Raw genomic sequence first — 15,504 nt, 5'->3', positions numbered from 1 at the left:
ACTAGCTCTGTAGACCAGGCTGGTCTCGAACTCACAGAGATCCGCTTGCCTCTGCCTCACAAGTGCTGGGATTAAAGGCGTGCGCCACCATCGCCCGGCTTTTACTGGTTCCTGGGACAAAGATGCAGGACTCATACACATGAGTCCAGCTAGCCAGTAGCTCCTGACTTCAGTATTTTCCAGAAAACTGTGTCAAGCCTGGTTAACACACACACACACACACACACACACACACACACACACACACACCTGTGGTTAGATAGTAAGATTTTGACCTCTAAAGTCCCTGCTCTTCAGGATGTTGACTTTGTTTTTCAAATAAACTTTTGTTTGTTTGTTTGTTTTTGTTTTTGAGACAGGGTTTCTCTGTACCTTTGGAGCCTGTCCTAGAATTAGCTCTTGTAGACCAGGCTGACCTCAAACTCACAGAGACCCACCTGCCTCTGTCTCCAGAGTGCAGGTTTAAGGGCGTGTACCACCACCACCTGGACCCAAATAAGCTATTTAGTAAATAAAAAAAAATGTATGCTGTTGTGATGAATTCTGTAACTAATTACTGAACATTTGTAAGAATCTTTTGTTTGCTAAAGTTTTTTGTTTGTTTCTTTGTCCACTTAAATTAGTATCCGTATGAAGCCTCTTGGATCCAGTTTTGAAAGTACTGAATCTACATTCTTGTTCTTTATTTTAAAAATGCTCCTTACTTACTCATACATACATAATGAGGTGTCACATCATCTTATTATGTGATCTAACATTTACCCTGTAGCCGCTATAATAAGAAAGAGATTATTCTGCACATCCCACTAATGTGCCACTGATATATCAAAATCTAGAGACCACAGCCAGGCTGCTTCTTGCATGAGAATGCCAGAACATCACTATTCTGTATGTTTCCTATAAAATTAAGAGAAAACAAAGTAAAGCTTTACTCATGTGTGTTGACTTCCTCGAGCCTCAGCTACTAGTGAAGTCCGCATTCCCATTTCAAGCCAATAAAATGAGCACAACATTTAATCAGAACTACTGGTACCCAAGGATATCTTATTCTATTCAGGCATGTCGATAATAATACTGGAGGATAGGTGGTTGTCTGTAAATAACACTGAATTAATTTTTCACAGATCTTGTTCCATAGGACTTCAAGATCAAGGTGTCATCACGTTATTGTCTGTCTAGTGAGGACTCACCATGTACTTAATAGATAACATTGTTCTTTGTCCTGCATGGTCTACAGGATGAATGTGCTCCTTTCAGACTCGTTTTTAAGGGCTTTGATCTTAAACACGTAGGCAGAAGCCTCATGTCCTGACCATCTCACATAGGACTTAGCTCTCTCTAGCATATATAGATGAAGTTGGGATAGTTAAACACATTCCTAATAACATTTTTTAAATGACGGAGATATTGTTAGAGAACAGCTAAGAAAACCTGTTAGATACATGTTTACAATAAAAAAAGGACAGCATCAAAAGGTCAATAGATAGGAAGTAACAGGTAACAGGTACCCTTCTGAGACGGCAATCTATGGCTATATTCTAAAAGAATACTCTAATTACTAATATGTGAAATGGGAGAATAAACAAAAAGTACTAACATAAAATTCTGCTAAAAATGGAAAATAAAATAATCACTAAGAAAAAACAAAGTGAAAACAGATTCTTTACAAAGCTCTTCAAAACTGACAAATGCTTAGGCCATAAGAAAGAAGAGATGAAATGAGTGAACTTAGTAAAGGACATGGTGGCATCATTTCCAACCTTAGAATTAAAATAGGATGTACTATTATATGCACCTGTATGCTCACAAATCAAGTAACTTAAATGCAAGGAGAAGATTTTGAAGAAGGCACACTTTCTCAAAACGCACTCAAAAAGAACTGAAACACCGGAAAGCGTGCATCACAGGCACAGGTGCAAGTGTTAATTTAAAAACTGTAGCAACAGTGAGAAGTCTCTGGTGCAGGTTTCTTGACCGTTTAGTTTCACTGATGCTCATAAGCAACTCCGGCACTGTGTAAGGACACTCAGCACATTGTTCCCTGTGCGAGCATGAGGACCTGAGTTGACTTCCAGTATCCTATCAACAGCAGGTGTGACTGTGTGCTTCCGTAATCATTCTACTTGGGAGGCAGGCAGGAGGAGTTAACCTCGCCAATTTGATGAACTCTAGAATAGTCAAGAATAGCTGAAGAAGAAACCTGAGGTCAACCTCTGCCCTCCACACGTATGCCTACACACTCATACATGTTCCTGCATACATACAACTGTTCTGATCTTGTTGATGTCTTATGTGTGTAACTACAGTACTCTGAGTTCATGAGTGCCATTGCAATGCCGTGTCAAGAAGATGGTGTTTTACAACACTCTTTTGCATTCTCCTCTGGGTCACCCTAAATATAACAATAACAACCTTAAGAAAATTTCTATTTGAGCAGAACTTACTACTGTCTGATGGGTAGGCAAAGAGAACTTCAAAGGCAGGTCTCCAGCAGCTCATCTTTCCTTTACTGTTCTACAGTAGCCAGTAGATAGACTTTATGCATGACACTGTTTGATGTCAGCCTGGGTCCTAAGGCATTTGGTGCTGAAGAAAATATTCTGGAACTCCAGTGATCAGGACTTACAGGTTCTCTTGCAGGGTTATTTCAGCCTTTCAACTACTCCTCACACTCCTATCTACTCACACTCCTGCCTGGAAGCCCTGGAACTAAGCAACTGAATTTTCTATTGTCGGGTAACTGACCTCTTACATGATTCACTGAACGTTTCCAAGATGACTCAGGGTACCGGCCTCTATCCAAACTGTAATAGGTAGTCAGGGAATCAGCTCCAGCACCCCCTGGGCCAGTCAGCATCTAAGTACGAGGAGTAGCCAGGGTCACTGGACCTCAGTCCTTTGCTGCAGACAGATCCCTGTAGGCAGACAAGATCTGCATCAGCTGAGCATGATAGGACATTTAGCTGTCAGGCAGTGGCTGTCATCACTGCTCTTAGAAGCCAGACACAGTGCGTCAACCAAGTGTCAAGGGCAAGATAGCCTGCTTGGGTGCCCAGGGACAGGGATCTGGTGCCCTTCAGTGGTCAACACATTTCTTAAGCTGTTAAGCAATCAGAGACAGGCACCCCGCCCATGGAACTAGTCCTGTGCTCAGTCTGCTCCTCCTCTTTTCTATGCTGCTTCTGCCTTTGTCTTCTGTTCTGAACATACACCACTGAAAATGTGTGAGCAAAGACTACCCAGGAGAAGCCTTTGATGTCTTGATGTTGCAACACAGGAGAAACAGCTCAGAGGTGCTTTTGGAACAGCATGTGGTCCCAGAGCATCTTCTGACACCTTTGTCTCCAACCCCTGTTGTGACTTTGAAGCAGTCACACCTCAGCAGGAATCATTCTGTCCCCAGAACCTCCTGGGGACAGACTTCAGCAGCTCACAAGGCTGACTGTGCAGTCCCTGACTCTTGGTGATAACTTAAGCAAGGTGTCGAAGATGCTCCCTCTTGTTTTCTTGGTTCTATATTATTCCTCCAGGAGAAAAAACAAGCAGCAAAACCAAAAATCTCTTGGCCTTTTTTTTTTCTCTAAATCTTAGTGTTTCTCTGAGCTCTCTCCCAGGCTCCTTTTTTTACTTTTTTCTGCTTGTGTGATGTAATTTAAGTTGTTTCTCTACCTAGGAACTGGGCATCTGTTATTAAACATTTATCATCATCTTCCATTTCTCAGTGTGCATGACTTCTAGGACTTCTGGATTTCTATTTTCAGTGTCACCATCTTTGAACATATTTCAAAATGTCATCAACAATTTGGTTCTATATATAATTATTTTGCTAATACTAAATTATTTTTTATGTCTGCTCCAAATATATGTTATTATGTTTTATATTGGTGAACAAGAAAATATAATTTGTTGAGGCCCATACTTACCAGGTCACCCCCAGCCTATAGTAGGTCATGCCTAATTGCCAACACCTTTACATCGCTCTTCCTGGGTCCTCCATTGGACAGTTTTCTGTTTGCATGCTTGTTACTGCTCATCAAGGAACACTAAACATTTTGTATTGGGCTCTAAAAATTTTAGGATGGCAAATTCTACAGCATATTATTCAAAATTTCCCATTCATAACTTTTTTATATCTCCCCCACTTCCTCACTCAATAAGAAAATGGAAGAGTGGACCTCATAGTTTTCTTTTCTTCTATCCTTTGTTTGGATCCTCCCAGGTCTTAATCTTTTAACAGTATTTACCACATTTGAATAATTATGTAGCACTTTATATGTAAGGCTCCTTTCCATTTAGTGAAGTTGTAAGTGTTTGGTAAGTTTTAAAAATTAGAGTTACATTTTTATTCTACATTTCCTAAGTAATTTAGGGAGGATAAATAATTGTTTCATATTCTAAGTCTTATTTTATGTATATATGTATATATATATATTTAATATATATTAATTTATATATAAATTAATTTTATGACAATATAGTGTTCTTCATTTTAATGGCTAATCCTAAATAATTCTATACCCTTCTTTTCCATTTTGTGCTTTGTCTTTTTGTGACTGTTATTGAAGCTCAAGTATTTATTTTTCTATTGTGGTGTCCCTCATGAGCCCAGGCTTGTCTTCAGCTTGAGGTCCTCCTAGAAGCTGGACCACACACCTGTGCCACAGTGCTCTACACAAAGTTTCTTTTTAAAATCAATACAACATACACTCCATTTAAATGCAATTAAACTCTTCTACTCTATTCAAATTAATCTCTCTCCTTCCTTGCCAACACTCTCTGGTGCTGCTGTGGTGAATACTTGAGTATTGTCATTTCAGCTCCACTGATTCAGAAATACCAGTTCTTACTCCTTCTCTGTGCCTACGCCCTCATTCCCACTGCTTTGTTTTAATGCGAAGAAACAAAAGTTAAAGTGCTAAAGCTTGACTTGGTGCTGTGTTCCCAAAGCAGAGAAGAGAAGATCTATGACTTTCTTCCCACTGTAAGTGTTCCGCCTTCAAGCCAGTACTGGGAATAAACATAAAGAGTTCAAGGTTTAGGAAGAATGAGGACTAGAGTTTGGAAGGACCAGGAATCATGGCAGCTGCACAGCTGCTTCCTATCAAAGGAGACTGACAAGTCCGGCAGAGATCGCAGTCTTGCAACGCTTTACAAAGAGTGCTGCTCACCAAAGTCTTCTCAGGCCGGGCCGGCAGAAGCAGACCCTGTGCCTGAAGTGAAGGAAGTGAATGATCTCCCTTTTCTGAGAAGGGCGAGATCACTACTGGAATTCATATGCAAGTGTGACCTTTTAGCAGGGTTATTTCAAATGAATACTGATGAACAGCTCATACTTCCTCATTAGCCTTGAGAGAAACTGGAAAATTAGAAGTCTCAAATAGGACATTCTTGGATACTCAGAGAATAAACTGGCTAATTTATAAGCATGAATGCCAAACATTTTTATCACTTAACTGTGAATTGCTTTTTGGATTAATTTGTTAAAAAATACCTATTTTTTCCCTTAATATGGCCTTAGATTTCTGATAATAAATTATTTTGTCATTAATTATGTGTTATTGCTTTTGAAATCAATTAATGTGGAAATTAGAGATACTTTCCATGTAATAATTTGATAATTTCTATAAAGTTTAAAGTGTTATAATGTTGCTCACAAGATACTGATATAAAGAAATTTTTCCAAATGATTGTTCAGTGACTTCAAAATAGTTGACATGAATAATATCTTCAAACTATTTAAAGATATTTAATATAGAGAAACAATAATTGTATCCATATTAGCCATCTTAAAAATCTCAGAATTTTTATCATAAAGGGATGTTGAATTTTGTCAAATGCTTTTTCAGCATCTAATGAAATGATCATATGGTTTTTTCTTTCAGTTTATTTATATGATGGATTACATTGATAGATTTGCTCTCTATTTCATCTGGCTAACTGTAACCTGTTGTTGCAGGATCCATCATCCCACAAAATTTCTGGTGTGGAATATATATAAATATATGCCTAGTAAATCAGTCAATTTTTAAAGATTGAACAAGTTAGGGAAGATTTTGGCTTCCTAGTGGGCTGAACTTCCAGTATTTTCTTTAAACATTTTATTTGACCCTTTGCTTCAAATTCATAATCTCTGAGTCACGATTACACTTATCAATCTAGATAGGAGACAAGCACAGTGACACTCAGAGTGAATTTTCCCTTTTAAAAACATCTTTCTGTTAGTTAGGCTGCATGGATTTTTATAAAAAAGATGTTATTATTTGCATTCTTAAGCTAACGACCAATGCTTGAGAGGCAATGGACACAGAATAAAGAAACCACTAACATAACTCTGAAAAAAAAATCAGAACATTCTTTTACCTTAACCTGTTTATGTCATAACAACTTAAAAGTGCAAACAAAAGAAGGGCTGCCCAAGGCATGGTAGGGCAGAATTGGTGGCCACTAAGCATGGAGTAAGTGAGACCTCAGTGTCTTAGAGATACTGGCAGAAAAAGCCAGCACTGAGACCCAACACATGCTGCATCTCCAGGCTCCTGCGTGTCAGCATCCTTCGAGAGTGGGCTAGTGTTGGAAGCGTATAGCGGAGAAAATTCTGAAATATCCTCTAGAAACCAATTAACAAATTATGTAAAGCAATGTGTCAAAATTAAGTCACAACAATGTAAACATTTTAGTGGTCTGGTGTTATCTCCTTAGTGTAATATACAAAAAGTAAAATACGATAAGAAATATAAAAAATAATATATAAAGGTGCCACTGTGGGCTCAGTAGCACTGGGAAATTCATGGGTACCACCATTTTGACTTATGTCATGTGGATGCTTTCACCAAAATGGTGGTGAAGTCACACATATTTCTGTAGTCTCTATATTTATAATGTCATTCACCAGGATGGTGACAAACATTGTTACATTCTGCTCATGAGCTCAGCTACATAGTAAACTAGAGCCTCTATCAGGGCACTAGTATCTGTACCACCTACCACAGTTTAAATGTGTCCAATTTCACACTTGACTTTGATATTTTAACTTCCCCTCAATTCCAAGACACAAGATGTTGCTTGATGCCATTTTATTCAACTCTAGAACAGCACGGTATGAGATCAGACAGATCTTGGTGTCTCTGTGTTGCCTGGGATTTAAGACCTTTGGAAAGCAGCTTGTTAAAACAGTTCATCCTAATTTAAAATCTCAGTTTCTTTATGTGCACTTGTTCACAGTTCGAAAAGCAGCCGCTGGGTGACCTCGTCTAAGGCAGACTGACTTAAACACACTGGAGACTGCTTTAGTTCTTTCTGCTCCCTGACGCCAGGATTCCCAGGTTCTCTGAGGCAGCTAGGTGGAGAAGGAAAGAAGGAGGAATCTCATGCCCAGAAAAAGAAGACAGGAAGTTAAATTAAGCTTACCTTTATGACCCACACTGTTTAATCTCTCCTTAGAGAGACAGGGAGTAGGATGTGGTGGGAGGATGGGGGCATTAAACAGAGTGAAGGAGATGCTGAGCCAGCCAGGGGATTTCGTTTTCTTTCTTTAGCTTCAGTTTCTTGGTCTCTCTTATTATCTGCCTCTAGCTGACCCTTGGTGTCTTTCTCTGAATCTGCCAGTTCAAACTTCCCCCTGCTCACTGCATCAATTATTACCTATTTATGCAGGCAAGTGGCTCTAGTCTTTAATTTTAGACATTATAGTTATTTATATTTTTGTGGGTTTTTTTGTTTGTTTGATTTTCTCTGTAGTTTTGGAGTCTGTCCTGGAGCTAGCTCTTGTAAATCAGGCTGCCTCTAACTCACAGAGAACTTCCTGCCTCTGCCTCTTGTGTGTTGGGATTAAAGGTGTGTGCCACCACCACCTGGCTCACAGTAGATTCTTGATGAGAGTCAGTTTGTTATCTATGTAAAGATTATTTATTCCTATCTATGGCTTTGAATTTCAATATGTAAAACATGATTTGAGATCAATAGTTTTATATATATGAGTCTCATTTGGTATATGTTTACTAGCCTAAGTTTGCCAAAGTAGTGTGTGATTTCTCCCTACAGTCTCTATAAGTTTATCTTTTAGCTTAAGGTCTACAGTCTCAACCAGATTTTGTTTTTGTTTTTGATTTTTTTTTGGTATTTTTTTATCTAAAATGTTTCTTCTTTGTTTTGTTTCTGGTTTTTTATATTGATTTTATTTAGCATAATTTGATGAAAGACTTTTCAAGATTTTTTTCTTTTTCACTGTTACATCTGACAGAAATAAGTCAATGGTCTATGTGTCATCATTTTAGAAAGTAAATTGATCCCTTTGTTTAATACCTGTATGGGAAACAATCTTCATCCCAATGTGGTATTAAATAATTGTGCTCAGAGTAAATAAGTTCTCTTTATCACAGGTCTACAAAAAAGTATTTAATGCTAACATTAAGTATAATGTATATATTTTTAAAATGTTTTGTGATAATGCTTATTAAGCAGCTTTACTAGTTATTAAATATAATACATCTATCTAAATTAAACAATCCATCTATTTTTATTTTGTTCAGAGGTCTACGACTATCTCTATGATCAAGTTTTGAAATATTTCAGCACACACAAAGAAATGCAGTAATTATTATTCGTTTCCCTTTCCTCACTCTTTTCTTACTTAGCATCTTTTCCAATCCTATGCCGGAACTAATAATGCTTCTCCCCAGACCTGGTGGCAAAGTACTCTACTTAATGCTCACTGGTCAGCTGAGGTAGGAGGAAAGCAAAGTCTGCCCGAGTTGCAGAGTGGATTTGAGGCTAGCCGCGGGACTTTCAGAGACCTGCTTCAAAATAAAAACTAAAGAGGTAGACCCACAGCTCAGTGGTAGAACACATGTCTGACATGCACAAGATCTTAAGATCAGTTTCTAATAGCAACAAAAGGAAAAGTGGCCATTCTTATTGTAAGATCATGATTTTAAAATAGTTATCCATTATGAATATAACACTTTGCATTGTATCTTACACTCTAGGTTTTGGATATAATTTTATTTATTATAGCAAAAATGAAAACTTCATTTTTAGTAAGCGATATCAATCCCTCTCTTTATGTCATTATTTAGAAGTAATTAATAAATTATGTATAGGATATGTGTGTATGATAGTCTTTTTAACTTTTTTAAATGCTCAGATATATTTTCTGGTATTAAGTATTAATAGAATAAAATATTGAAGAATAATTTAGTCCCTTTTTTCCTAATCATGATATTTGTTGTATAATAATATAGACATATACAATGTTAAACAAAATAATCACATATTATCTTATTTTTATTTTTTTTTAATTTTATTAAGCTATACATTTTTTTTTGCTCCCCTTCCTACATCACCCCTCCCCTCAACCCTGGTCCCCATGCTCCCAATTTACTCAGGAGATCTTGTCTTTTACTACTTCCCATGTAGATTAGATCCATGTATGTCTCTCTTAGGGTCCTCATTGTTGTCTAGGTTCTCAGGTATTGTTATTTATAGGCTGGTTTTCTTTGCTTTAGGTTTAAATACCACTTAACCACGTATGAGCAAGTACATATAATAATTGTCTTTCTGGGTCTGTTGTGGTGGCATATTTTATTTTAAAATAAGTTTAATTGTGTTAACTTTTTCAGTTTTGAGGGTCTTTGGATTTGTGGGGTTTTATCGCCTGTTATAACAGGTGACATTGAGAGCCTTGAGACTTTGGTGTAGACTGTGTAATCCTTTCACTTTCTTTTTATGCATGTGATATATCTGGTTATCTGAATAAATAGTATTTTCATTGTACTGCTGATTTTGGCTCTCTTTTAGGAAGTAGTATTCTTTTCAAACTTCTCTCAGATTGGACTTCTGAAGTAGTTTCAGGTGCTTTTGTCTGCACATGTACAAATGTGTAATTATGTGTGAGTGTATGCCTCATTACTTCTTAATGATAAAGTTATCATTAGTTATACTTTATACAAATTATACATTTGCATTCCCTTAATTGAGGCATTCTGTTGATTTTGTTTTCTAGTTCAATTTCGTTGGGAAATTGCTTGGACCAAGAGGAAACTCCTTGAAGAGGCTACAGGAAGAAACAGGTGCTAAGATGTCTATCTTGGGCAAAGGATCCATGCGCGATAAAGCAAAGGTACTGAGTTTTGAGGTTGCTTCTTAGCACATGGAAGAGGCTCCGCAATATTGGAGGCCCTGTTCACAATTCACAAATGTGTTTTCCCATTTCCTGTGTCTTTTTCTTTCTGGAACTACACTGCTACCCATCCTGATGTCTCTGTCTTTTATCATTGTCCCTGCCTTCTGCTCCTCTGTACATGGTTCCTGTGTTGCCCTTGCCTACTTCTCTCTGTAGGTAGCTGTCATATAGCTGCACATCTTTAAAACCTCTGTGGGATATGTCTATAGATTAGTACTTGGGTTTTGTAACTCCCTAGTTGGACACTTTCCCTTCTATCCAGCAGTCACAACTATTCTCTCATTTTATTCTCTGTTTCACTTTGATCCTCTTGACTGATATATTAATCATAAGAAAATTCTGCTTAGGCCTTACAAGATTTAAGTGATGTTATGACAAAATACTTGACTCAAAGTCAAAGGAACATGAGGTTTGAAGTTTATAATAATTTATTTCACATCTGAGCAACTTAACTTCTCATGTTATAAAGTGCTATCATGTCTTTGAATTCAATGTTTGTAGAGATCTATTCACAAGGATCCCAGAAACTTCTTTGGTAAGCAGTGGAATGTGTACAGTTGCATCATTTGTCCAGACCATAAGGGAAATGACCATGAGAATGCTTGGAAATCATGTATGAGTTTTCTCTCTAAACTGTTAAGGAGGGATCTAAAATGAATGATTTGAAAATGGAAAATGTCACTAAGCCAGTCAATAGTTTGTCATTCATGTATTATTTTACAATTATTATAGGAAGTACTTAAATATTGAATAAGCCACCTAAATGGACACTTTTTACAGTGCTGCAATAGTCAAATCTCCAAATTACAAAAGTAATAATTTTACTGATCTTCAATTCTCGATGCTTGTGATTGTGTAAAGTTACAGAAATGAAAAAATTGTTGCAGCCCCTCCATTCTTGCTACTCCGACTGCATTAAGAAGAAACAGTGTAAATATTTGAGAGCAGATAGCTATAAAATAAGTTCTTGCCCCTTGTCACAATTCAATTTACATTTTCTGCACACACAAACTGAAGTGGAATCATTTCAATTTATTTTCAAGTATTCTCTAACATTGAATATTTAGTTATTTAATATAGGACATAATATGTGAATTTGCTATGTTCTCCAACTGTCTCTAATTCTTATAAACAGTATAGGTTTTAAAACTAAAGATTAGATTCAGCATCATATCCCCTGAAAAGTTTTTGGAACACTGCAGTATCTTAAAATCTCTTTTGCACTTAGAGCTCAGCTGACTGATTTATCTGTATATCTCACCGAAGTCTCAACTCTCCCAGGTTAGAAATGACCTAAGTAGCCTTACGCACTGGGGAACCTCCATGCTATTCCTCTCTGCCCTTTAAAGTACATAAATGCCTACTTTTCATCTCTATATATTAGAACATTTTTATTCATAAAGTACTATATTGGATTCCCTTTCCCTGTAAGCATGTTAGGTACCAGAACCATTCTCTAAAAACACAATAGGAAACATATTTGCTTCCATTTATTTTCTATTAGGTTTAACTTACTTATTCCTTAAAATTCTGTCTCAAATTAATTTAATTTTTTGGTGACCCAACGTAGTTGGCTTTGCTTGTAATGTTTTCAGTTTTCATTACAAAATTAAATGAAAAATGATATAAAGCAAAATTAAATGCTTAATAATGATGTTGCGCCATACAACTAGGCCTCAGTACACATTCGGTATAATAGACACACTAACAAAACATAACTACAGACATGGATTGGAAGGGTTTTTTGGTAAATATTTGATTAAAATAAAAATAAATTCTCAGAAAGTATTGATGACTCTGTTGCTATTTTGGTTTCTTGTAAAATGACTGACTTTATTTGATTTTTTAAACACGTGTAAGTAAAACTCATCTAATTTTCAAATGAATATATAAAGGTGTATGTTTATATTCAGATATGTAATAGACTTAAATACATGTATTAATTTCAATAGTTTTCATTAAACATCCTATGGTCCTCTATTGATTAAAAATATGTTTCCCTTATAATTTTGTTCTGATGAAAGGGCAGACAACATATAATTCAATGTATTATGAACTGTAATATTCTGACAGTTTGTAGAACTAAGATAAAACAGGAAAAGAGAAGAAACAATATTTTTACAATGGGATCAAAATGACTGCTGGGGAAGAGAGAATGAACCAAGAAACAGGACTGAGAGAGAATGCCAAGCAAGATGGCTCTGAGGGAGACTGTGCACAATCATCTTTAACTTTCTAATAACTACAGTAGCGAGCATAACTGTAGCATTGTTCGCTAATCACAGTTTAGGAAATTTATTCAATTTGGGTGTAATCAGATTGTTAGCCCATAGCAATGACAAAACTTACTACAAACTGCTTTGTCTTGGCATCTCCTGTGTCCCTCACGATACCACTCTCGAGTCTCTGTGGATGTGTTCTCCTCATTAGATGACTTCCAAGGCCTGCGAATGATTTTTAGGCTCTCTTCTTCCCTTCACGCATTCTATTATCTACATGCTTCTGAGTAGAAGTGATGTTGGTGACTGTCTAGTCTCCTTTGTTATGAAGTTCAGAGATTCGTTATTTATCTATCTAAAATGCCAATCTTAGATGTTTGGTAGCAACTGAGATATCGTATATATGTGTGCATCTGTGCAAATGTGTGAGTGTGTGTGTGAGTGTGTGTTGAGGGGTGTGTTTGTATGTACAAGTGCATAGATAAACAATGATTAGCCAAACTTTAGTCAATTTCCTTTTGATTTTTGCTGAATTTGGCTTCCTTATAAATGTATCAAAATCACTATTGCTTTGATTCAGTGGTCATTAATGAGAAAAAAAATATGTTTTTTTCACATTGTTTTAAATTGCTTTCCATGACCAAAAGCAACTTTCTTGAGTAAAAATTTTATTTTGATTCATATCACTGAGTTCCAAGTCACAATCCTTCATTAAAGAAAGTATGGACAGGAATGCAAACTGGACAGGAACCTGGGGCAGGAGCTGATGTGGAGACCATGGAAGAGTGCTGCATACTGGCTTGAACCTCTGCCTTGCTCAGCCTTCTTTCTTATAGAACTTAAGACCGGTACCTGGAGGCAAGAACTGAAGCAGAAGGCATGGCAGACTGCTGCCAATCAGCTTGTCCCCAATGATTTGCCCACTTTGCTTTCTTATAGGAACTCCCAGTCCAGGAGTGATACCATCTACAGTTAGCTGGCCTGCCCTCCCCACATCAATCAGTGATCAAGAAAATGCTTCCCTATAGACCAGTCTGTTGGGAACATTTCCTCAACTGAAGTTCACTCTTCCAATATGATTTAGCTTGTGTCAAGTTGACCAAAAATTAACAAGCACACAATTGTTTTTTTAATTAAAAGAATAACAGAATTATAATAGGAAAGCCCTTGTGTACTTATAGACATAGCTTTTATTCACTATTCCTCATATGCTTGCCCCATATTGTGATTCCACTGAGTATTATTTAAATATACTATCTACTTAATCTTTGTAAAGAAATTTCCATGCAGACTGTTTTTATGCATTGAATATGCTGTTGGTACAATGGTCAATGTATAACTTAAACATGAATGTCATTTTATGATAAAATGAGATATTGATCAAGGAAGAAGTGTATTCCAACTATGTTCTCTAAAATAAATTTAATATTGCATTTGATAAAATATTAAATACCACCCCAGCTTTTACAAAGCTTGTAATATAATTATACAGCCTGACCTGTTTAATATTTTCCTTAAAAACAATTAAGAAAGAGTTGGTTGTTTGGTTAGCAGAAAGATAAAATGACAAATTGACTTAAATTTGTTTGGAGAGATTGTGCAGTACCTTTAGCCCCTTTTCATTAAAAAAGTTAGATTTTATGATTTATACCAGAATCATTATAAAGTTAATTGTGGAATTTAGCAAATAGTTCTAGAAGTATGTCAGAAGGTTCAACAAGTTGGATATTTTCATTTTATTTTGTTGTTAGTGGTGATGGAGAAACGATACTTTCTATATCATTAAATTTTAACCAATAACCTTTAAGCAAAGAAAGAAAACAAACAATAAAACAGAAAAAAGAAAATGTGACTGTCCAGACTGGTATTTATAGCATGAGCCCCTTTTCTTGTAATGACTTTTTCTCACAGTGGTCAGATCCCTCAATATATTAAGTATCCTCTATAGAAAAAAACAATCCTGTTGACATTCTAGGAAAAACAGTATATTATAAATGACTAGGATGTCTATATTCGTAAGGAAATCCAATAAATAAAATAAGCAGTATGTTAGTTAACTCTTTATCAAAACACCTCAAGAAAATGAGCTGGCAGTTGAGAAATTTCTTCAAAGTTCTTCATAAAGTGTGTGACAGAGCAGTTCTAAGCAACCACATAGCTGTAGGTTTACCTTGCAGTTTCTGGCAGAGACTCTAGGGTAACTTACTGCAGCTCTTATTTTTAAAAGCCTCCTAATTTTAGTGGGCCAGAATGTGCAATTGGTGAAGGGGAACGAAAGTGGCATTGGTTGTTCAAGTTCATCTTCAGACAGTGTGAAACATGGCCAGAGATGTTAAAGAAAGTGGTTGTAAGTGGTTAGGTTAGCAACCACAGTGGCTACACACACCCAAAGGAGACCTCAGCAACAGGAGCACAAGAAAAGTACCTTTTCAGTGGTCCTACCTTGTTATCAAAGGCTGCACGTTTGTTTCCCAGCTTATCAGACCCAAAATAATCACACAGAAAGTGTATTATTACAAAACTATTTGGCCTATTATCTCACGCTTATTATTAGCTATCTCTTATATATCAAATTAACCCATTTCTACTAACCTGTTTACTGCATGTGTTTGTGGCGAACCAATATGGTTCGGTCCAGCATCTGTCTCCTGCTGTGGCTACATAGCTTTTCTTTGACTCTACCTACTCTCTCCTCTTCTATCTGCTTGGAATTCTCGCCTTGCTCTATTGTGCGAGGCAATAGGCCCAAAGCAAATTCTTTATTAAACAGTGGGACTCACAGCATACAGAGGGAAATCACATCACTACCTGTTGTCTTTAGATGCAAATTACAAATGGCCATTGCAAATGAATGACATTGTAATGAAAGTCATTTTGACATTTCTAAGAAGGTTAATCTAAATTTTGGAAGATAGTCTTACAATGTGCTAATATGTTGAAAGAAAGGGGTTTTTCTTACATAAAAAAATATAATAACACTCAGGGCAAACTTTAATTCTTTGATGTGCAAATAATATGAGTGTTTACTGTTCAATAATTCATCTGTATTTGGTGATGGCTGCTTTAGTAAATCCTTTCTGATCTCATGGCTAGATTGATTTTCAT

The 15,504-nt window shown here is 36.5% G+C and overlaps 1 protein-coding gene across 2 annotated transcripts in view; it reads left to right on the top strand.

The window, feature by feature from the left end:
• Positions 1-15,504, top strand: part of Khdrbs2 (KH RNA binding domain containing, signal transduction associated 2) — a 393,692-nt gene that overhangs the window by 127,941 nt on the left and 250,247 nt on the right. For both annotated transcript variants that reach the window (XR_005974643.1, XM_041656192.1), the window contains exon 3: positions 10,001-10,117. Coding sequence is in view for 1 of the 2 variants with exons in the window: in XM_041656192.1 (XP_041512126.1) it covers positions 10,001-10,117 (117 nt within the window). In the remaining variant the exon portion in view is untranslated. The remainder of the gene's footprint in view (positions 1-10,000; positions 10,118-15,504) is intronic.

This window comes from Microtus oregoni, unplaced genomic scaffold (genome assembly GCF_018167655.1).
Source record: "Microtus oregoni isolate MIOR12 unplaced genomic scaffold, Mior012 000007F_ref0000211, whole genome shotgun sequence".
In the NCBI taxonomy this organism is placed as follows: domain Eukaryota; kingdom Metazoa; phylum Chordata; class Mammalia; order Rodentia; family Cricetidae; genus Microtus; species Microtus oregoni.
The sequence above is the reverse complement of the archived record's forward strand: the minus strand, read 5'-3'. Positions and strand labels throughout refer to the sequence as shown.